The sequence below is a fragment of the Anomaloglossus baeobatrachus genome, chromosome 5, assembly GCF_048569485.1.
Source record: "Anomaloglossus baeobatrachus isolate aAnoBae1 chromosome 5, aAnoBae1.hap1, whole genome shotgun sequence".
Taxonomy (NCBI): Eukaryota; Metazoa; Chordata; class Amphibia; order Anura; family Aromobatidae; genus Anomaloglossus; species Anomaloglossus baeobatrachus.
The window spans coordinates 563,710,607-563,735,086 of record NC_134357.1 but is presented as its reverse complement, the minus strand read 5'-3'; the positions used below and the strand labels follow the sequence as shown (position 1 = coordinate 563,735,086).

Below are 24,480 nucleotides of genomic sequence, written 5' to 3'. Positions count from 1 at the left end.
AGATGCTGAGAGTTGTTGTTATCAATTATCAGACTGCGGACCTTACAAGAACCACAGTACTGATAAGATGCAGGCAGCATCACAAATAAATATTTACATCCAGGTACCTTTATAGGAGACATCATGTCTGATCAGAGTCATTCCCGTCCCTTTTGTCTCCAAGTAGTACAGACGCCATCGTGACATTTCATGCCCTCAGCTTGTCTCTGAAGACCTCTCTCTTTGTTTTTCAGCAGCACTTCCTGACACAGTGCCATTAAATATAAAAGTATCATTATTCTGAATCATTAATATAAATATTTCCCATGCTGCAACCCTGAATAAATAATTGCTATGCCTCCTTCTTCACAAAATATCTCCACCCATATACACACTGCCCCTCTTCATAATAAACCCCTAATACGTCCCCTCTTCATAATATACCCCCCACACTGCCACTCTCCTTATATACCCCTCACGCTGCCACTCTCCTTAATATACCCCTCACGCTGCCACTCTCCTTAATATACCCCTCACGCTGCCACTCTCCTTAATATACCCCTCATGCTGCCACTCTCCTTAATATATCCCCCACGCTGCCACTCTCCTTAATATATCCCCCACGCTGCCACTCTCCTTAATATACCCCCACACTACCACTCTCATTCACATACACCCACACTGCCACTCTCCTTAATATACCCCCCACGCTGCCACTCTCCTTAATATACTCCCGCACTGCCACTCTCCTGAATATACCCCCCATGCTGCCACTCTCATTGACATACCCCCACGCTGCCACTCTCCTTAATATACCCCTCACGCTGCCACTCTCCTTAATATATCCCCCACACTGCTACTCTCTTTAATATACCCCCACACTACCACTCTCTTTAATATACCCCCACACTGCCACTCTCCTTAATATACCCCCCACGCTGCCACTCTCCTTAATATACCCCCGCGCTGCCACTCTCCTGAATATACCCCCACGCTGCCACTCTCATTAATATACCCCCACGCTGCCACTCTCATTAATATACCCCCACGCTGCCACTCTCATTAATTTACCCCTCACGCTGCCACTCTCCTTAATATACCCCTCACACTGCCACTCTCCTTAATATATCCCCCACACTGCTACTCTCTTTAATATACCCCCACACTGCCACTCTTTTTAATATACCCCCACACTGCCACTCTCCTTAATATACCCCTCACACTGAAACTCTCCTTAATATACCCCTCACACTGAAACTCTCCTTAATATACCCCCCACGCTGCCACTCTCCTTAATATACCCCCCATGCTGCCACTCTCATTAATATACCCCCACGCTGCCACTCTCCTTAATATACCCCTCACGCTGCCACTCTCCTTAATATATCCCCCACGCTGCCACTCTCCTTAATATATCCCCCACACTACCACTCTCTTTAATATCCCCCCACACTGCCACTCTCCTTAATATACCCCTCACACTGAAACTCTCCTTAATATACCCCCCACGCTGCCACTCTCCTTAATATACCCACGCGCTGCCACTCTCCTTAATATACCCCCCACGCTGCCACTGATTAATATACCCCCTGCGCCGCTCTCCTTAATATACCCCACACTGCTGCTCTCTTTAATATACACCCACGCTGCCACTCGCCTTAATATACCCCCACACTGCTACTTTCCTTAATATAATACCACGCTGCCACTCTCATTAATATACCTCTACGCGCCGCTCTCCTTAATATTCCCCCCCACACTGTCACTGTCTCCTTAATATTCCCCCCACGCTGTCACTCTCATTAATATACCCCTTCCACACTGCCTATGCAAAATATTGTCCCCCCCACTGCCCTTTTGTAAAATATCCTCCCCGCACATACACTGCCCACTCTGAATAAAGTACTCACCCCACTACCTCTGGCAAAACTGTGTCCCTTTTACCAACATCCACAATGATTACACAGCTTATCTTCCGCTCCTCCATGGAGAGCTCACCACTGCCCGCAGCAGTGTGATGACGTCAGCAAGGTGCTGATCTCATCACACTGATACACGTCGGAGCCCAGACCCGCGTGCCGCGCTGCACTGTTCAAATGTATTTACGGCTGAGAGACGCAAATACATTTGACCAGGAAGGAGGGAGCTGCGGTGACCGCTGCTCTCAGCAGTGTGTATGCCGGTCACAGGATCATAAAGCAGTGGCTACACGACACTGCACAGCACAGCGCACACTGCGGAGGAGAGCGGCGGTGACTGAAGATTGAGCCGCCACTACAGGCACCGGCCCACTACAGGCATCGGCCCTTCTGGCATTTGCCAGAATTGCCCTATGGCCAGTCCAGCCATGGATCCCTAATAAGAGACGAAGTCAGAAGGTACTTAAAAAGTTAAATCGGGTATGTCCTCAGGTCAGGGGGCCGTAGGAGTCTCTAGCCCGGAAGAGGGGAGTGAGGAACTGGATGAAATTTATTCAGACAGGTCCTCATCCTCGTTATCTTCAGATAATGAAGGAGGACAGTCATGATTCCCTGTGGAGGAGACAGGAAAGTTAATCAAGGCAGTAAGAGCCACAATGAGCATAGAGGATATTAAGGAATCCAAATCCATGCAAGATATAATGTTTGGGGGGCTGGAAATTCGTAGGCACAAATGCTTCCCGGTCCACAGGAGCATAGCTGCCTTGAATAAAAGGGAATGGAAGAGGCCAGAAAGGAAGGCGTAAGGCGTTTATTGCTAAGGAGATAAAGAGGAAGTACCCCTTTGATCCGGAAGAATTGCAGGTCTGGGATAAAGTTCAAAAAATAGATGCCGCAGTCTCGAAGGTCTCTAGAAATACGACTCTCCTATTTGATGACGCTGGCTTATTAAAGGACCCGTTGGACAAAAAAGCAGACAGTTTTCTGATGAGGGTTGAAAGGCGGGAGCAGCAGCCTTTAAACCAAACATAGCAGCCACATACATGGCGAGGTCACAGGGTGTGTGGCTCAATCAACTGGAGGCACACATTAAGAACAAATGTCCAAGGGAGCAGCTATTGGCAAGCTTTCCAGTCATTACAAAGGTGGCACTTTTTTTTGGCAGATACATTTGCAGATCCGGTTAAGCGAGTAGTTAACTATTCATACTCACTATTCTGTTAGCGAGTACTGTCCGCTACTTGCAGATTCGTTACGAGTAGCGGAAGTAATGTAAGTCAATGGGAAATACTCGCTAAACAGCAAGTAACCCGAAAGCCGTTCTTTTCGTGCGAGTAGTGACTAGTATGGCTTTTGGGTTACTCGCTATTTAGCGAGTATTTCCCATTGACTTAGATTGTGCCCTCTACTCATAATGAATATGCGAGTAGTGGACAGTACTCGCTAACAGTATAGCGAGTACTAATAGTTAACTACTCGCACAACACTAGGTTAAGCTTTCCACATGGACTTGCTCCCTATCAAACTCAGCCAGGAGAGCACTCTGGCTAAAGAACTGGAAAGGAGACCTTCATTCCAAATCAAGACTCTGGGGTCCCATGTGAGGGAGAATTCCTTTTTGGAGCTGGCCTTGATGAGATATTGGAGAAGGCGTCAGATTCAAAGAAAGGCTTCCCAAAGGCGGACTTCCCAGGTTTTAGAAGATCCTCCCAATCCTCTAGGAGAAGCAGACCGATCAGAGCCCCAAGGATGGAGACTCAAAGATGGAAAGGAGAAGGTTTTAGAAAGAAAAGTTCTAAGACAGATGGTGTTTTTTCCGGGGCTTTAGAAAATCCAAAAGGCAATGACGCCAGGTTCCAGGTAGGTGGGAGGCTGTTAAGGTTCCTTCTTACCTGGGAAAAGATTTCGGCAAGCCATTGGGTCCTGGGCACAATAGCCGAGGGATTAAGACTTGAGTTTACTGTCCCTCCTCGAGACATATTCGTGCTCACACAGACCCAGTCCTCAGGGGGTGGCCAACAGGCCTTGGAAGGAGAAGTCAGGGCTTTAATCAAAAGAGGTGTGCTCACCCCGGTTCCTGATAAGAAAGATGGACTCCTCTTTCCGAACTATTATAAATCTAAAGGGCTTCAACCTGTTTATAGTGACAAAGCATTTCAAGATGGAAACAGTCACCACTGCGGTGAAGCTTTTGTACCCGAAATGTTATATGTCAACAATAGACCTCAAAGATGACTATTTTTAAGTAGCCATATTCCAGGAACACCAAAAATATCTCAGGGTAGCAGTAATCATTCAGGTTCAGATTACACATCTTCAGTTTCAGGCCCTCTCCTTTGGGCTTTCGATGGCCCCCATGGTATTCACAATATTGCTGATGAAAATGTCAGCACACATCACAGAAAGGAATACTCTGTTCATACTATACTTGGACGACTTCCTGATTGTGGGAAAAACAAAATCGGACTGCGCAAACATGGTAAATCAGGTCAGGGATATTTTAATCTCCCTGGGCTGGTTTATAAATACAAAAAGATCAAACCTAACCCCAAAGCAAAAACAAATCTTCTTGGGCATCCTGCATCCTGCTGTACTCCACATGCCAAAAGTTGTTGTTCCTTCCGGAGGAGAAAATGACAGGGATATGGGAGCTGGTGCGAAAATTAATAACCAATCCCACTACCACTCTGAGGAAAGCGATGTCAACCCTAGGATCTCTAACATCATGTATCCCGGCAGTTTCTTGGGCCCGTGCCCATTTCCGAAAACTTCAATGGGAAATCCTAGGAGAAATGGAAGTAAACGAAACCCTAGACAGGAAGACCACCATCTCACGGGACACCAGAGAATCCCTGCGGTGGTGGCTGACAAAAAGCAACCACTCCACCACTCCTCGGGCATCCCATGGAACATAAAGGATTCATTACAACAGGCACAAGTCGCTCGGGATGGAGTGCTCTCATTGGGGGAAAGATCCTACAAGGAGAGTGGTCTTGGGACTTAAAGGGAACCAATCATCAGGATTTTTCGTGTATAAGCTGCAGCCAGTGCAGTACTGGCACTATCAGGCACAGTGTGTACATACCATCAGGGGGCAGCTCGGGTGTTTAGGCAGTGAAATACAACTTTATAAAGTTTGAAATTTTGTGCACTTTTTGATTGACGTGTGCACCTCTGTTAATGTCCGGGCGGGTTATGCAGGAGTTCCCCGCCCCCCCACCAGCCTGTTCCTCCCTCTCTCCTGATGTCCGCGCGGGTTATGCACGTGTTCCCCGCCCGCCCGCGCCGCCTGTTCCTCCCTCCCTCCCTCTGGCTGTATGTAAATATCTAATCTTCAGAAACATGGCGCCGGAGTGGGCCTCTGCGCATAGCGCTTATCTCCGGCGCCATGTTTCTGAAGCCCGCTTCACACAGCTTGGTGTTAGAGGGCGGCGCATGCGCCCTCGCTCCTTCAGATCCCGTTGTGACCGCAGGAGCGAGCGCGATCACAACAGGACTGCAGAACAGCTGACCAGAGGACGCGATTACCTGCTGCTCCTGTATCGTGCCGCCCCAGGACACCGGGCCAACACACCAGCCGGTGTGACATCGCTGTGGCGCCGCCCTCTCAGACACCAAGTTGTGTAATGCGGGGGCTTCAGAAACATGCCGCCGGAGATGAGCGCTGTGCGCAGAGGCCCACTCCGGCACCATGTTTCTGAAGATTAGATATTTACATACAGCCAGAGGGAGGGAGGAACAGGCGGCGCGGGGGGGCGGGGAACACGTGCATAACCCGCTTGGACATCAGGAGAGAGGGAGGAACAGGCTGGTGGGGGGGCGGGGAACTCCTGCATAACCCGCCCGGACATTAACAGGGAGGTGCACACATCAATCAAAAAGTGCACGAAATTTCAAACTTTATAAAGTTGTATTTCACTGACTAAACACCCGAGCTGCCCCCTGATGGTATGTACACACTGTGCCTGATAGTGCCAGCACTGCACTGGCTGCAGCTTATACACGAAAATCCTGATGATTGGTTCCCTTTAAGAAAGGCCTCATCAAACCTGAGAGAACTGCTAATGCGATCCAGTGTACATCTTGTCTCATGTATGCAGTCCTTGAAAAGCCGTTCGAGGGTGCATACTGTTGTTCGAGATGTGCGCAAGTTGCACGTTTGGAAGCCCAGATACTGGATCTAAATGAGCAGCTGGCAACTCTGAGATGCATTAGCAATATGGAAAGGAGTGTGCTGCTCACTGAGCAGCAGCTTGCTGGGTCAGATGTGAGGGAGGATCGTAGTAGGGAGCGGCAGGACGGTGAGGTAGGTAGCTGGGTGACAGTTAGAAAGGGGGGTAAAGGGAAAAGTGCTAGGGAGGCTAGTCCTGAACTGACACACCCCAATAGGTTTGCAAACTTGGCAGATGAGGGGGATGTCATTACAGGGGTGGCATTGCTGCAGCAAGGCATGACCTCTGAACGCCAGAGGAGTGTCTGCTCCAGTAAGGGGGGGAATAGGAGTGCAGGGCAGGCAAGACAGGTACTGGTAGTGGGGGACTCAATTATTAGGGGGACAGATAGGGCAATCTGTCACAAAGACAGGGATCGCCGAACAGTGTGTTGTCTTCCTGGCGCTCGAGTTCGGCACATCGCTGATCGGGTTGACAGATTACTGGGAGGGGCTGGGGAGGACCCAGCGGTCATTGTACATATTGGCACAAATGACAAAGTTAGAGGTAGGTGGAAGGTCCTTAAAGATGATTTCAGGGAATTAGGTTGTAAGCTTAAAGCATGGACCTCAAAGGTGGTATTTTCGGAAATACTACCTGTGCCACGAGCCACACCAGAGAGGCAAAGAGAGATCAGGGAGGTTAACAGGTGGCTCAAGAATTGGTGTAGGAAAGAGGGTTTTGGGTTCCTGGAGAATTGGGCCGACTTTTCAGTTGGCTACAGATTCTATGCTAGGGATGGGCTGCATCTTAATGGGGAGGGTGCAGCTCTGCTGGGGCAGAAAATGGCTAGAAGGTTGGAGGAGTGTTTAAACTAGGAATGGGGGGCGAGGGTATTCACTTTATAGAAGGGGAATGTAGTGCAGATAGTGACCAGGGCACAAGTAATGAAATTGGGGGTGGTACGGGGGGAAGGGTTAGGACAGTCAATACAGTAAGCAGGAATATAGGTACAGAGTCATACGTAACGTGCATGTACACTAATGCCCGAAGCCTCACAAATAAGGTGGAGGAATTAGAATTAATATTGTTGGAAGAAAATTATGATATAGTGGGGATATCAGAGACATGGCTGGATGAGAGCTATGACTGGGCTGTTAATTTACAGGGTTATAGCCTATTCAGGAATGACCGTACAAATAAGCGAGGGGGAGGTGTGTGTCTATATGTAAAATCATCCTTAAAACCCATCCTGCGTGACAACATATGTGAGGGTACTGAGAATGTAGAGTCCCTATGGGTGGAGATAAGGGGGGGGAGAGTGAATAATAAAATACTGATAGGGGTGTGTTATAAGACGCCGAATATTATGGAAGAGGTAGAGAATCTCCTCATAAAGCAAATTGATAAAGCAGCGAGTCTCGGAGAGGTAATTATTATGGGGGACTTTAACTATCCTGATATAAATTGGGGAACAGAAACTTGCAGTTCCAGCAAAGGAAATAGATTTTTGATAACAATGAAAGATAATTACCTTTCACAAATGGTACAGGACCCCACAAGAGGGGGAGCACTACTAGACCTTGTACTAACCAATAGGCCAGACCGCATATCAAATATACAAGTTGGGGGTTACTTGGGGAATAGTGATCACAAAATAATAAGTTTTCATGTATTCTTTAGTAAGATGTATAGTAGAGGGGCTACAAGGACACTAAACTTCAGGAAAGCAAATTTTAAACGGTTGAGAGATGATCTTAGTGCAATAAACTGGGATGATGTACTAAGTAATAAAAGTACACAAAGCAAATGGGAGACTTTTATGAGCATCCTGAATAGGGCTTGTGCAGAAAATATACCCTATGGGAACAAACATGCTAGAAATAGGAGGAAACCCCTATGGCTAAATAGAGCTGTAAGGGAAGCAATAAAAGAAAAACAGAAAGCCTTAAAAGAATTAAAGAGGGTAGGTAGTGATGAGGCATTATATAATTATAGAAAATTAAATAAAATATGTAAAAAGCAAATTAAGTTAGCTAAGTTTGAGACAGAGAGACTCATTGCGAGAGAAAGTAAAAATAATCCTAAAATATTCTTTAACTACATAAACAGTAAAAAACTGAAAAGCGATAGTGTTGGCCCCCTTAAAAATAGTCTTGGTGAAATGGTGGAAGGGGATGAGGGTAAAGCCAACCTGCTGAATGACTTTTTTTCTACGGTTTTTATACAAGAAAATGCCATGGCAGATGACATGACCAGTGATGCCATAAATTCACCCTTGAATATTACCTGCTTAACCCAGCAGGAAGTACGCCGCCGCCTCGAAATCACTAAGGTTGACAAATCTCCGGGCCCGGATGGCATACACCCCAGAGTACTACAGGAATTGAGTTGTGTGATAGATAGACCATTATTTTTAATCTTCTCAGATTCCTTAATAACAGGGTCGGTACCGCAGGACTGGCGCATAGCAAATGTGGTGCCAATATTCAAAAAGGGGACAAAAACTGAGCCGGGAAATTATAGGCCGGTAAGTTTAACCTCTACGGTTGGTAAAATCCTTGAGGGTTTCTTGAGAGATGCTATACTGGAGTATCTCAAGAAAAATAACCTTATGACAGAGTATCAACATGGGTTTATGAGGGATCGATCCTGTCAAACTAATTTGATCAGCTTCTATGAAGAGGTAAGTTCAAGCCTGGACCAGGGAAATGCAGTGGATGTTGTGTATATGGACTTTTCAAAAGCTTTTGATACGGTGCCACACAAAAGGTTGGTACATAAAATGAGAATAATGGGGATAGGGGAAAATATGTGTAACTGGGTTAAAAACTGGCTCAGTGATAGGAAACAAAGGGTGGTTATTAATGGTACGTACTCGGACTGGGTCTCAGTTCATAGTGGGGTACCACAGGGGTCAGTATTGGGCCCGCTTCTTTTCAACATATTTATAAATGACCTTGTTGGGGGCATGCGGAGTAGAATTTCAATATTTGCAGATGATACTAAACTCTGCAGGGTAATCAATACAGAGGAGGATAATTTTATATTACAGGGAGATTTATGTAAATTGGAGGATTGGGCTGAGAAGTGGCAATTGAAGTTTAATGTAGATAAATGTAAGGTCATGCACTTGGGTAGAGGAAATAACATTTATGATTATGTACTTAATTGTAGAACACTGGGTAAAACAGACACAGAAAAAGACTTGGGTGTATGGGTGGATGGTAAACTTCACTTTAGTGGACAGTGTCAGGCAGCTGCTGCCAGGGCTAATAAAATAATGGGATGTATTAAAAGAGGTATAAGTGTTCATGAAAAAAATATAGTTCTACCTCTGTACAAGTCACTAGTGCGACCGCACTTAGAATACTGTGTACAATTCTGGTCACCGATATATAAGAAGGACATAGCTGAACTGGAGAGGGTGCAAAGAAGAGCGACCAAGATTATTAGAGGAATGGGGGGGCTGCAATACGAAGACAGGTTATTAAACTTGGGGTTATTTAGTCTGGAAAAACGAAGGCTTAGGGGAGATCTAATCACAATGTATAAATATATGAGGGGACAGTACAGAGACCTTTCCAAAGATCTATTTACACCTAGGCCTGCGACTGGAACACGGGGGCATCCGCTACGTCTTGAGGAAAGAAGGTTTAATCATAATCACAGACGAGGATTCTTTACTGTACGAGCAGTGAGACTATGGAACTCTCTGCCACATGATGTTGTAATGAGTGATTCACTACTAACATTTAAGCAGAGCCTGGATGCCTTTCTTGAAAAATTTAATATAACCAGTTATGTATATTAGATTTTATGACAGGGTATTGATCCAGGGAACTAGTCTGATTGCCGGATGTGGAGTCAGGAAGGAAATTTTTTCCCCATTGGAACTTGTTTGCCACATTGGGGTTTTTTGCCTTCCTCTGGATCAACATGTTAGGCTACGGGTTGAACTAGATGGACTTAGAGTCTCCCTTCAACCTTAAAAACTATGATACTATGATACTATGATGATAAGTCTTGCACTCAGCGGAGCCCTTCCGAATTTGAGGGGCCGTCATGTAAAGGTCCTGTAGGACAATATTACGGCAGTTACCTATATGAACAAGCAGGGAGGCACAAGATCCATTTGTCTTAGCTGAGGAAAATGTTCTATGTCTATCAGCAAATTTTCTGAGAGGAAAAGAAAATACAAGAGAGGACTTTCTCAGCTGTCATTGATTAGGTCAGGTTGATTGTTCTCTGAATCCGGCAGTGTTCGAGGAGATTGCTCACAGATGGTGCAGGCCGATAATAGATTTATTTGCCAGTCGAGCAAACAGGAGAGCAAAACCTTCTTTTCCTTAAATCTGAAGGATTTCTCCCAGGGTGTAGATGCCCTGCTACAAGATTACCCCAAGGGACTAGTTTATGCTTTCCCGCCCATCTCACTTCTCCCATCAGTCCTCAGGAAGATTCGTACAGAACGGGCGGAAGTAATTCTGGCCCAGAAGGTCCTGGTTCACTTGGCTCCGTCTTGAGATTTATTACGGGTCCCTTTCAACATCCCAATCTGAAACTTACACCTGACAGTATGGCATGTGAGCAGCAGCTATTAACGGCCAGGGGGTTCTCAGAGAACTTAATAGACACCTTAATGGGGAGTAGAAAGGAAGTAACTACTAATATCTATGGCAGAGTGTGGAGAAAATGTTTGGAATTTTCAGGAATTGATCCCCAGCAGTGCAAGCCTGTTCCACGGACAGTAATCCTGGGATTCCTACATAAGGGTCTTGAGATGGGGTTGAGTTTAAGTACACTTAAAGTCCACATCCCAGCGCTGGGGTCCTCTTTGATTGTAAAGTAGCAAATCACCCATGGGTAGTGAGGTTTGTCAAAGCTGTTGGTCGGTCTAGATCGGTTCCTCAGCCTCATTATCCCCCTGAGATCTAAATTTAGTATTAAGAGCTCTGACTAGCACCCCATTTGAACTCCTTCCTAAGTGCACGGTTAGGATGTTAACCCTAGAACGCATACCTGGGACCTCTCAGGCCTGCTAGGTCATTTGTTTTCTATGGTAGATTGTTATGCTTGTGCGTTCTAGGGTTAACCCTCAAGACCGCACTTCTAATAGCTCTCACATCTGCTACGAGAATAGGGGAATTACAGACTCTCTCAATAAATCAGCCCTTTATACAGATACTCCCAGATAGAGTGATTTTTAGACCCAACCCAACCTTTTTGCCAAAAGTAATGTCTATGTTCCATAGGTCTCAAGAGATAATACTCCCTTTCTTCTGTGAAAACCCCAAGAATGATAGAGAGAAGCAATTCCACACATTAAATGTCAGGAGGTGACTTTTGCAATACCTAAAGGCCACTAAAGATTTTAGGAAAACTACCTCCCTTTTTGTTCTCTTTCAGGGTCCCGGTAGAGGCAAGGTGGCATCAAAGGGATTCTTGGCCAGATGGGTCAGATCAGGGATTTCTCTGGCATACAAATCAGAGAATCAGGATTCTCCTTTGGGTTTGAAGACACATTCCACTATTACCACCTCTTGGGCAGAGAGAGGGCTAGTGCATCTCTAGAGCAAATCTGTAAAGCGGTCACTTGGTCTTCACCATCCACCTTTTCCAAGCATTATCGGTTGGATTTGAGTGCTACTGACCTTTCCTGTGGGAGGAAGGTGCTACAGGCGGTGGTCCCTCCGTACGGATTCATTTGAAATCTCTCTTGGGTGCTGTCGTGGGGAATGGAAAAATCGGTATTACTTACCGGTATGTAGTTTTTCCAGACCCACAACAGCACCCTCTATTCCCCCCCTTTTCTTTTCAGATCTTGTTTGATCTTTGGTAATGGCCTTTTTTCTTGCTAATTTGGGGTTCTTTCTTGTTAAAATAAAAATGTTATATTGACGGCACATATGTCGAGTGTGCATATGATAAAAAGTGATGTTCTCATTGCTTAATATGTATGTGTCACACTAACTAAACAGAGTCCTCTCATGCTCTGGAAACCACTGAAGCGTATAGAGAGGTTCCACCACCTTTTAAAACTGTAGGTTTCCTGCCTTTTGGAATGGGTGGATTCTCTCTCCTTGGTTCTGTCGTGAGTCTGGAAAAACTAATTACCAGTAAGTAATACGGATTTGTATCAGCCCCATACCTATTTTGTGTATGGGTGTTTTTTTCCTTCAAAAAGTAATTTTGTATTTTTAGTCTAATTCTTCATTTCCATTGAGCATCATGACTTCACACTCTTTTCAATAATAAAATGAATTTTAAAGGGAACCTGTCACCAGGTTTTCCCCTTATGAGCTGCAGCTACCACCAGTGAGCTCTTATATACAGCATTCTAGAATACTGTATATAAGAACCCAGGCCACTCTGCAGAATGTAAAAACACCTTTATAATACTCACCTGCGGGTCGGTCCAGTCCAATGTGTCCTGCGTCATTCACAGAAAGGCCTCCATTGCGCTCTTGCCCATGTGCACTTTGATCTGTCCTGCTGAGGACAGAGCAAAGTTCTGTAATGTACAGGCATGAGAAAAGGTCAAAGACCGCCCACGCATGCGCACTACAGTACTTTGATCTAAGCTGAGGGCTGATCAAAGTGTGCATGCATTGGAGCACAATGTAGGCCTCTCTGTGAATGATGCAGGACGCGGCATGCACACAGGGCTGAGAAGGACGGCAATCTCACCATTTAATGAGCTACGATTCCATGCATTCACTGATGAAAAAGGCTGTTCGCCCTTTGAAACGCATTGGAAAATGAATGCAAGAGGCACCCGTAGCTCTGTAGTGACGTCACACGCCAGTTCTTTCACTTTCGTTTCCCAGGATCTTCCGCACTCTACTGCTAGGCAACTCTTCCGACCAAAGCATTCAGAGTCCCAGCAGGACATCATCAGAGGGAGTCACGATACCCAGAGGCTCTTCTCACTTACCCAACAACACATGGACCAGTCCGGCAGCCCAGGACACCCAGAGGCTCTCTCCACCCCACCAAAGATAACTAGCAGCACTTTCCATGTAAGAGTTTCCGTACGGACTAACCTACATTTATTTCTATTGCACTGAATCCCATTCTTTGGATACTACTCCACTCATTGTCGCAAACCCCCATATTATACATGCACTGTAATAAGGTCATGACCTGGATTATGACTTAATGGCATAGACGCATTTATAAAATGTCTACATATCCATAATAAGAAGTATCACTCAGTGTCTTCTCTCTCTTTTTTTTCCTGTCTAGGGAGTGCAGTATTTTTATATTACATTTCTACTGAATTACTATGTGTAAATATTTCAGAATTACTGGGATATGTAGAAGCATTTTAGAGTTATTACCACATAAACTGACACTGGTCAGAATTGAAAAACTTGGCCTGATCAGAAAGGTGAAAACAGGCATTGGGGGAAAGGGTTAAAAAAAAATCTTGTAAGTTTTTGTGGATATTACTTTTTTTATGGGAGAAAAACATTGCTTAGACCAAAACTCCGACTTCTCAATTTCCCTGATTCCGACTCCGACCCCACAACTCTGACTGCCTTATACAGTTAGAACTAGAAGTTTCCCTCTGCTCTCTATACAGACATATATGCAGGTTTTTCTCACTATCTAAATAAACCTTTCCTGTTTTAGGTCAGTTAGGAACCAAAATTATTTATATTTGTCAAATGCCAAAATAATGAGGGAGAGAATGTTTTCATGCATTTTTATTAATTTCTGCACAGTCAAGTTTCCCTCCATGTCATTAGTATTTGGTAGCATTGCCCTTACACTGTATGACTTGAGGGAAACGTTTTGGATCTCCTTCCACAAGCTTCTCACAATAGTTGGTAAGAATTTGGGTCCATTCCTCCTGACAGAACTGGTGTAACAGCCATTTTTGTAGGTCGACTTGCTCACACCGGCCTTTTCAGCTTTGCCCATAAATTTTTAATAGGATTGAGATCCGGGCTTTGTGATGGTTGCTCCAAAACATCGACTTTGTTCTCATTAAGCCACTTTATAACCAGTTTGTCAGTATGCTTTGCATCATTGTCCATCTGGAAGACTCATTTCCTACCAAGCTTTAAGTTCCTGGCTAATGTTTTGATATGATGATTCAGTATTGGCACATAATCTTCTTTCCTCATGGTGCCATCTATTTTGTGTAGTGCACCATCCCCTCCTGCAGCAAAACAACCCCACAACTAGATGCTGTCACCCGTGTTTCACAGTTGGAATTGTGTTCTTAGGCTTCAAAGCTTTTCCCTTTTCCCTCCAAACATATAGATTGTCATTATGGCAAAACAGTTCAATTTTAGTTTCTCCAGACACAGGCCATGTTTTCAGAATTTAAGATTTTTGTTCCCGTGCACATTTGCCAACATTAATCTGGCTTTTTTTTGGGGGGGGGGATCAGTTTTTATTGAAACCAGAACCAGTAAAATCACATATATCCTTTATCACATAGGATTTCAGTTTTATATTTAACACTTCTAATAAACTTTGCAATAGGTAAATAACTTGACCGACCTAAACCGTATTCTGATTCAGTCATATTTTTCTTTTAAGCATATTTTATTTGAGGTCAGCAAGCACATATCATCAACAAGAGAACATGTTGTTACATTCCATAAATTCAGTCATTTTAGAGAACCAAGGAAAAAAAGATACCGGTAAAAAGAAAGATAATTTATAGGACCAGGAAATAAAGAAGACAAGATTAAAGAAGTAGAAAAGAAAAGAAATAGTATGAAAGGGAATGGAGTTTCAAGAAGAGGGGGGAGGAGGGAGGGAGGTCACGCTCACCCAGTCCGACATCTCATTCCATCATTCCATACACCTATTATATATCCCCACTACTGACGCAACCAGAGACCCACCTCCGAGGACTCTCGGAAGACGATTTATGGTGACCACACTACGTTAGTCTTCTCTGTATTTCCCACCCCTTGGGCTACCAGTCTCCATCCTGCATATATCATTAAGTTCTGCCACTAGATCTGCCTTAGATGAGGCTTCGGATTGTCTCCAGCGTCTAGGTATTAGGTTCCTAGCTGCCGTGAGCAAATGCCTCAAAAGGCCTCTCTTGAATCCCGCCACCGAGATTTCCCCCAAAGAGAGCAACACCAACTCCCTGGAGGGTTCAATCTGCCTAATTGAAAATTTGTTATGAAGATGGACCACATCATCCCAGAAGCCCAATCTCGACGACCAGATATGTGTGAACGTGCCACTTCCCGAGCTGCACCTCCAGCACGTGTCCGGGAGAGAGGGAAACACCGCTTGGATTGCAACTGGGCACTTATACCACCGAGTCAACACTTTATAGCTCCTCTCCTGGGACACTGCGTTCATAGATGACTTGCTTACCAAGAGGAAAATCTTTCGGAGCTCCTCTTGTGAAAAAGAGGAACCCCACTCTGACTCCCATCTCCGAACATATCCCGGTCGGCCCACAACCCCATATTTGTGGATTCCAAGAAGGTCATTCATAACTGAGACTGAGTGGGCTAATGTCTCCCTCCTCATGCAGAGGGTTTCAAATGGTGTCAATGCTCTGTGCATGTCCGCCCTTCTGTTTAAGGATCTAATAAAACTTTTTAATTGTTCATAAAAAAAAAAACAAGACCCCTCAGGGACTGCTGTGTCCGGGAAGAGGCAACTCAGTAGCCTAATCCCATTATTAATGACAAAATCATGCACAATGGGGTGATCCTTCTTAACCATGTAGAAGAATGTGTGTGTCGCAAGGCCTGCCGGTCAGTCCGGATTATTATAGACCGGAATAAGTGGCCCAGGAATAAAAGTAAGACCTAATTCCAATACTTCTCTGTAGACAAAGGTCGAAAGCTGTTTGGTAATAAAGGGAAGGGACCCGGGTTCTACCCCCATGGCCCGCCCACCCAGACTATGGCTATTGGGTCAGAAGAAGATAAGCCTTTCTCCGCCTCCACCCACCTCTTAGGGTCCCCCGAGTGGAAGAGGTCTAAGACACAAGCTCCAAGAGAGGCGAAACTATATAATCGGAAGTCTGGAAGACCCGTCCCACCTGCATACCGGGATCTACTTAAAATGTTATATGATACACGTGGATATTTATGGGCCCAAACAAATTGCGTTACCATGCTTTTTAGTCGGGAAAAGAAGGAGGTTAGTAACATAAGTGGTATAGTTTGAAAATAATACAACAATTTGGGCAACATGTCGATGTTTAACTGCGTTGATTCGGCCAAACCAAGTCAGTTGTATCTTGCTTCATTTTTTAAAAGTCTGTTTAAATTTGTTTGAGAATGCATACATGATTTAGTGGGTAGAGCTGCGCTGGGCATGCCGGTAACTGTATTCCTAGGTATGTGAGTGCTTTTTCCACTTGAAGGGGAGCGAGGACTGGAGCTGGGTCCTCAGAGAAGGAGAGAGAGACACATCCAACATCTCTGATTTGTGGGTATTTGTTTTAAAATTACTTAAAGAACCAAATGTTTTAGTTTCTGACAGAATTTTAGGTATGGAGATTAATAGTGAAGTGATGTAAAGGAGATCGTTTGCGAACAGTGCTAATTTGTGTTCTCTAGATGACGTTTTAATACCCCTAATTGAGGCATTGTCTCTTAGGGCCACTGCCAGATATTACATAGTGATGATGTAAAGGAGGGGCAAGAGGCAACACCCCTGTCTTGTGCCATTTCAAATTGTAAGTGGCTCAGAGAAGACCCCATTGACCCTAACTCTGGCAGTTGGGACAGTATACAACGGTTTTATTCTATTCATCATATTTTCCCCCAGACCCATCCCACTCCAGGGCCAAAAACATAAATCGCCAGTGCACCCTGTCGAACGCCTTTTCACCATCTACCAACAGGATGCACATGGGCTGCCCTCTTCTCCTAACCCCACCTATTAGGGAAATAGTCCTCAGGGTATTATCTTTTGCCTCTCTGGCTGGCACAAATACCACTTGATCGTGGTTAATTACACCTGGGAGGATGTTTCTCAACCTACTAGCTGCCAATTTAGAATACATTTTAATATCGACATTTATGAGCAATGTTGGTCTATAATTGCCACAGAAGGAAGCAGCTTTACCCAGTTTAGGAATGACTGATATATGTGCCATCAGTGACTGTGTTGGGAAAGCTCCACCTTTCAACATGGAGTTACAGACCAATAGGAACAACGGATTAAGGGACTCAGAATTGTTTATAAAATACCCCGGGAAACCCATCCGGACCTGGACATCTCCCTCTCTTCAGACCAGCAACCACTTCATTCACTTCCCCCAAAGTAAAATCCTCCTCCATTCCCTCAAACACCTCTTGTGGGATCTGAGGAAGTCTATGAAGATCTAAATATGCCCGAATGTCCTTTGTTGTTTCACCTCCAGACTTCCCCTCCCCAATATTGTACAGATCCTCATAATATTTACGAAATCCTGCTAATATGGGTACTATGTAATTTACTCTTCCCACCCAAATCCATAATGTAGGGAATGTATGTATTGGAGTTTCGTGGGTGTAAGGCTCTCGCCAGGAATTTGTAGCTTCTAATACCCAGTTGGTAGAATCGACTCTTTAGATGTTCTCTAAGAACTCTAGACCTATGATCTAAAAGCTTCATAAGTTTATGTCTCGCTGTGGACAATTATACAAATGTCTCAGGGGATGGGTGTCTTTTGTGTTTAAGCTCTAAGTTAGATATTCGATCTGAGAGGTGGATAATCTCCGCTGAACATTCTTTCTTAAGGGGAGAACCATGGTATATAAGCATACCTCTAATAGCACATTCTACTGCTTCCCATTTGGCCCCCAGGAACGTGGGATCTTGCGCATGATCTAGTATGAAGTCTTGAATGGTTTTTTTTTGTCTGTCTGGAATATTTCATCTTGCAAAAGTTTCTCGTTTAGCCTCCAAGTATAATTGATCTGATACATGGGTCCACAGATAATGATAGGTGGACAGGGGCATGGTCCAATCATAGGATATTACCTATGTCGGCTGTTGCCATGAAGTCTAATAGGGTCTGCGAGATAAAAATGTAGTCTATTCTGCTGTATATGGCTTGCAATGATGAATAGAAAGTGTAGTCTTTAGTGTCCAGGTTTAAAATTCTCCAAACATCCACCAGTCACAATTTTGAAATATGTTTCTTGACCTTTTGGATAGCCACAGCAGGGTGGGACGACCTACCTGAAGACACGTCAAGAGATTGGTCCATCGGCAGGTTGAGTCCCCTTCCAACACAATCGGAACTGATTTTGCAAATTCCTCCAGGATCCTCAGGGTTTTTGCATAGAATTTGTGCTGCCCCGATTAGGAAAATACACGTTAGCAATTAGAAAACCTTTTTCTTTTGAGGAAACTTTAAGAAACAGGTATCTACCCCCAGCGTTTATCTGGGAATCAAAGACATCTGGTACAAAAGATCTATGATATCCTATGGATACCCCTTTGGACTTAGCTTATGGATTTGGACTGTGGAACCAAGTGGGGTACCATCCTGAGGTGCATTTGGAGATCGAGTCCGAATGGAAGAGAGTCTCCTGGAGCATCAGCATGGAAATTCTTTGTTTGTGGCTTGAGTACGTTATCTGTTTAATTTTTTCCAGTATATTAAGGCCTTTTACATTAAAGGAACAAAATTTTAAGTCAGCCATGATTAGGGATGATAAGAGATGGGAGAATACTATCGACATCCGACCAGAATGAGCATGAGGGGCAAAGAGAGGGGGGAAAGGACCAGGGAAGAGAAGTAGAAGCGAGAGAAAGAGAGAAAGGTAAGAACACATGAATAGGGTACACTAACCTAGTTAAAGGGTGTCCATTAGACAAATGGCATTGGACTGCCATTGTGGAGGTGGCACTGGCACTGAGCTATAGCTTGTTTGTTCAAACGTAATAAGAATATCTGTGTATATAACTAAATCAAAATGTAGATGTAGATGCAAAATTATCTGTCTGTCTATGTAGCCATTGCACAGACCTATAGTATAATTTAAAGTTGTATAGTCATGAAGGGGTTAACCAAAGATAATGAAGCCAAAATGTGAAGCTACAAACTCTTATCAGTAGTGTCCACACAGAAAGAATGTTTTAATGAACATCTGCGGGGAGAAATAGGGGAGTGACACTCCCATAAACTCTGTGTATCATTTTCAAGGCCGAAGGTGCCTTCTGTAATAATTAAGTTTCTTTCAATATAATAATGAGCTCAGTGGGTATTGCTGACTCAAGGAGAGAGCATGTTGTCTGTGTGTTCTTTGTCTTATATACATTGATATATATCGGCACTGGTATACAGCATCAATGGGGCACCGTCTCTGGATCCTAAATGAAGGCTCCATTAGCAGTCTTGACCCAAAATTCCTCCCTTGACAGTTTGGCGCACCCAACGTGGAGCTCCTTCAAGGACGCAATACCGATCTGCAAATACTGATTGTTTGGATGTCACGGACTGAGACCTCCCATCCGCTCCAACCAGGCTGATCACCTCCGACCCCACGGGTAAGTGTTACATACTGTGTATTCACTACCGTTGTGGTTGGTTTTGGAGAGGAGGGAGTGACGGGCTGTGTGTCCATATCGGTGTTAAAAGGTACCCGATTGTGACTCAGGTGTGTTGCCCGCTGGAGCTCAGAGCACGATCCCAGCCCTGAGGTGTGGATCGAGTGTCACAAGGGATCCAGAGGACGGTTGTTAGGGCAGGAAAGACGGTGGTGGCTGGATATAGCTAGTTAGACTGACCCGGTCTGTAATTAAAGACGCGGGGGGGTTCCCGTGACCGAAGATAGCGAGTTAGGACGTTTAAATATTGGTACAGCTGACCAAGTCCGGAGGCCGGAACTTGTTTGTATGTGCATATGCATTCTTGTATGACCTCCTCCGTGACACGGAAGATTTTCACGTGACCGAAGATAGTGAGTTAGGACAATAAAAAATATTGGTGCAGCTGATCAAGTCCGGAGGGAATACATTTTGTACCCCTCCTCCGTGACACGGGACCCTTATTACAATAATTTTTGACCAATCTTTGGAAGATCAGTGACCCATTTTTTTGGGAAGATCTGTGACTAAAGTTTTGGGCTAATTTTTGACCAATCTTTGGAAGATCAGTGACCCATTTTTTTGGGAAGATCTGTGACTAAAGTTTTGGGCTAGTTTTTGACCAATCTTTGGAAGATCAGTGACCCATTTTTTTGGGAAGATCTGTGACTAAAGTTTTGGGCTAGTTTTTGACCAAGCTCTGGAAGATCAGTGCTCTAATTTTTGGCGAGATCTGTGATCAATTTTTTGAAAGATCAGTGGGCTAATTTTTAGAAAGATCTGTGACCAGGTTTGAGATAGATATAGCTGAGGAGTTGCCAGCTAGTATAGAGGTGTAGCCTTAAGTTCCGGCCGGGCTTTAATGTTTACACCGCATAGTCATATTAGTGTAATCCAGACACCACCAAGATAGCAAAAATGTTTAGAACGGAGAAGACAAGGTTAAGAAAGCTGAGGATTCACAGTGGATTTAGTAAGCATTCCTTAGGGAGGGGCACGTGCTGGAGAGTTCAGCTGTGTAACGTGCACCGGAGATTTCCAGAGTATTATTTGTTGATTGATGCTGAATTGTTTAACAGAGTATTGCAGATATTGCTATCAGAAAGATATATTGAGGTCAAAGAAGAGGATGAGCGAGGAGATGTTGTGTTTTTCTATATGTTACCCGAGTCTGAGGACAGATCTGAGGGTTCTCCGACAGGTTGTTTTGTTGCTGCCCCACAACCTCATCCCCATTCTATTCCCTGTCCCGGAGATATTCACAGATGCTGCAGTCACTAGACAGCATCCCTTAACCCTTTCCACACCCATACCTGCAATGCAGTCTCTCCCCTTACCGGCCAGTCTGCCGTTACACTCCCCAATTACCAATCCCCTCCCCTTGGATCCCCCTTTTTTCCTTAGGACACATAGTGAGCCTTACCCCGAACCTGACAAGGAACAGCCCTCATTTAAATATGTCCCTTTCAACCCCACCCAGTCAGCGGCATTAATCCCCTGCCTGCCAGATCCCAGCATTGGAAGATGCTACAGGTTTATCAGTTATACTCAGCTGCCCGGAAGGACCTTGTTAATCTCACCAAAGTAAAAGCAGGAGACAGTTTTTGGCCCTTAATGGAGCCCCATCTCACAATGCCCCCAGGCACTGATGACACCATTTTCCAAAGTGGACAACAGTATTGTGCCGCTTTAAAAAGATGGGCTCAAGATCAATTGGTATATACAAATGTGCCGGTGCAGCCCCCGCCACAGCCCATGCCCCAACAAAGTCCAAACCCCGTATACGTAGCTCCCAATCAACAAAGCCAGCAACAGAATTGTTGGTGTTGTGGTCAGCCCGGTCGCTATCAAAGAAAGTGTCACGCCCCCAAATCTCAGTATTTGGCCAGGTACCCTCAAAACCGTAACCAAAACTTGCAACACATAAATTTACAATAAAGGTGTTCCCTGTAGATTCAGTAATGATCTACCTGAAGCCAGGTGTGCCTTTTCCCAGAGTATCATAGTATCCCTTTAAATCAGTCCCAGGAGATTTCCCAAGATACTGCCCACAGTCCGGCTGCACCCAGGAGTCTGCCCCAACCTTCCCTAATGACACAGGGGGGGAGCCCCGGACTGCTTGCTTTTGTTGCAGTGATTTCCAGTCCCAAGCTATCAATTTTAATGATGCTCTCGCACTCCTGCAGGGATGTGTGGGAGGGTACACGGTACGCTGCTAGTTATTATAAGTTGTTAAAAAAAAAAAAAAAAAGTAGTTTCAGCAGATTTACAAAGCTGTTTCTGTCTTATGTACTAACAAGTGCTTTTTCCGGCTGGTGGAGTGGATTTTGTTTAATCCTTAGAGTTTAAAATTTCATAGGAGATTATCAATAGTATTCTGCTGCTATTTAAATAATTAAATTAATTTTGCAGGGAAAAGTATATTTTTTAAAATATACAAATTAGGTTTTTTTGTTTTTATGGTTATGTTTTTGTTTTCTATTATTTTTGCATACAAACTGCCAATATTGATTATTTTCCTTTTTATTTTGTAGATACAGAATATCTATGAACCCTGTTGTAAGTTTCCAAAATTTCCCAGTAGAGTATAAGTTATATTTATTTGTTGGTTAATCATATTGTTTACTGTTATAGATCTATATATTGTCAAAGTAGTATATATAAAAAGGGAGGAAGTAGATATCTATTATATTTTTCTAGCAGCAGACATATTGGATAGGCTTTAAAGCTGGCCTTTCTTTTGCAACAGTTATGTCATGTTTATTGGATTATTATGAATGTAGGAATATATGTCTGTTATAGGAATGATCTAATCTATATTTCTTTTAGTTTTTGTTTTTATAGATGAAACCAGATGATGGTCGATTCTGCACTGGATATGCTACAATTTGCACAACATGAGGTAGTCTAAATTTAGGCCACTTCCTCCCCTTCTATCGGTACGAAAGGAAGTGACGTAAGTGCCTCTCTAGATGGGTGGAGCAGAGGTAGGTAAGATAGTCAAAATGTGTATGTAGGATGTAGATCTTTTCTGTTGTCAAATAAGCTAGGTATGCCAAAAAGAAAGTCTAGATCTGAGCTGATGGAATCGGATGGAGATCCCCGCACAGGTGCAGCGGACCAAGACGCAGTGAACGGGCCTAGAGTTGAGGAGTCCTTTACCATGCATAAAGACCATGCCTCGGTGACACCGGTCACGTCAGTGACTTCTGTCACTCCTTGTGTTCTTAAATCCCTACAGGAACAAGCGAATCAACAAGGAGTGGAGTGCGAGACGCAGGGAGCCGGCTGACTGAGGAAGGTCTGTGGATGAAGGGCGGTAAGCTTTCTCTGCCATGAGATCTCTTCTTAATGATGGCCCAAGTAACATGGACTAACATCTGTGAAAGTTGGATATCAGTGTGCGCTTTGGTGGCGCCAGGGTTCAGTACCCAGGTAGGCAAACTCACCCGGTCTTGTGGAGCACGTTTTTAAAACAATGAGGAAAAACTGTAAAGAGTCCGTAGAAACACCCTGCACCTGCTCTACCCATTCTTAGAGACTGCAAACTGATTATAGATGTTTATCATGAGCACGTTGTATGCAAGTCTGTGCGTTTTGTGTAGATTTCTTTCCAGGTCTGGTCAGAGGCTTTCCAGTGCAGAAAATGACGTCATTGCTGAAAATCCACATAATGCAAGTGGTATGTAAACAAACAAACTGATAAGTTGTAAATCAATGCGTGTTGTATTTCTCTTTAGTGTGTGTTGTGTTTCTCTTTAGTAATAAGCAGGTTCCAATGTAAAATGTTTTTCTTTGGTCTAGTGCAAACCACGTATAATTGTCATATGATTGACTAATTAGAGACATAAACAAGTGTATTTTCTAATTCCAGATCCTAAATCAGAGTTAGTAGTATATGGTTTTCGGTCAGGAGACTGATTAATTCTAAAAGGACACAGAAAATTCGATAAAGCTCAACGGCAGGACAACATAGATTCACGCCCCGCATTGCAGAAGGGTCGATCCACCGGAGCTGCACTAAGCGTCCTGCTCATATTTATCCTTTACAAAAAACCTGTACAGTCCCAAACCATCATTGCCGAAACAGTTAGAAGAGAGGACTTAGAGAACCTTGAGACATGGGAAAGTCCAACTACAAAGGGTGAGGACTCGCCTAGGGGTCCTTGGTCTCAAACCGGTGAAGAAATCCCATTCCCCTCTCCACCCATGCCTCAAAGTTCAGTCAGGCAGGATTTCCCAACAGATCTTTCTTCCTCTTTTCCTAAGGGAACACAGTACCCTTAGTATTTGGAAATGGCAGAAGTAAGTCAAGGGGGGACTGTTGAAGGTACGAATTGAGTAGTCGAAAATACTTAATTCAGCCATTTCATAGACCCAAAAAATGTGGTTTGGTTAATGTAATCTAACCATTTACAAATGTTTTTGTTTCCTACTAATTTCAGTGATTTTCCTTAATACAAAATGCTAGATATGGATTCTCTCATCTCAGGAAAAGTTTTAGAAGAGCCTATCCCGTCAGGCTGATGTCTCCCCGGCCTATTCTGCTGAGCACTGGCAGTGACACGCGAGTTAACGTTATATTTCAAAAACCAATGGACCCGATATAACTGAAGCAGAAAGCGGACGCTATTCAACCCATTATCCCAGAAGGTTTTTCCAAGTCTGGGCCACAAACTGTTCACATGAAGCCTCATCATGTTTTGTTTTTTTTTTATCAAGAGCAGATTATCCAGATTCACAAAGTGGCCCTAAGTGGACTACCACTGACCAAGCAGCCTCCTTTTTGTTTCATATCCGGAAAGAAGAACCATGGACAATTTTCAAATGTCCTTTTGTTTTTTGTTTTTTTTAATTATGTGCTAATTTTTAAATAAGGTTTAGATTCAATTTTTCTTAATCAGGAT

At 44.1% G+C, this 24,480-nt stretch overlaps 1 protein-coding gene across 1 annotated transcript in view; it reads right to left on the bottom strand.

Moving 5' to 3' along the window:
* LOC142313024 (uncharacterized) overlaps positions 1–24,480 on the bottom strand; it is a 327,494-nt gene that overhangs the window by 183,022 nt on the left and 119,992 nt on the right. Inside the window, 1 exon segment of the mRNA XM_075352011.1 lies at positions 18,221–18,334. Within this exon segment, the coding sequence (XP_075208126.1) occupies positions 18,221–18,334 (114 nt within the window).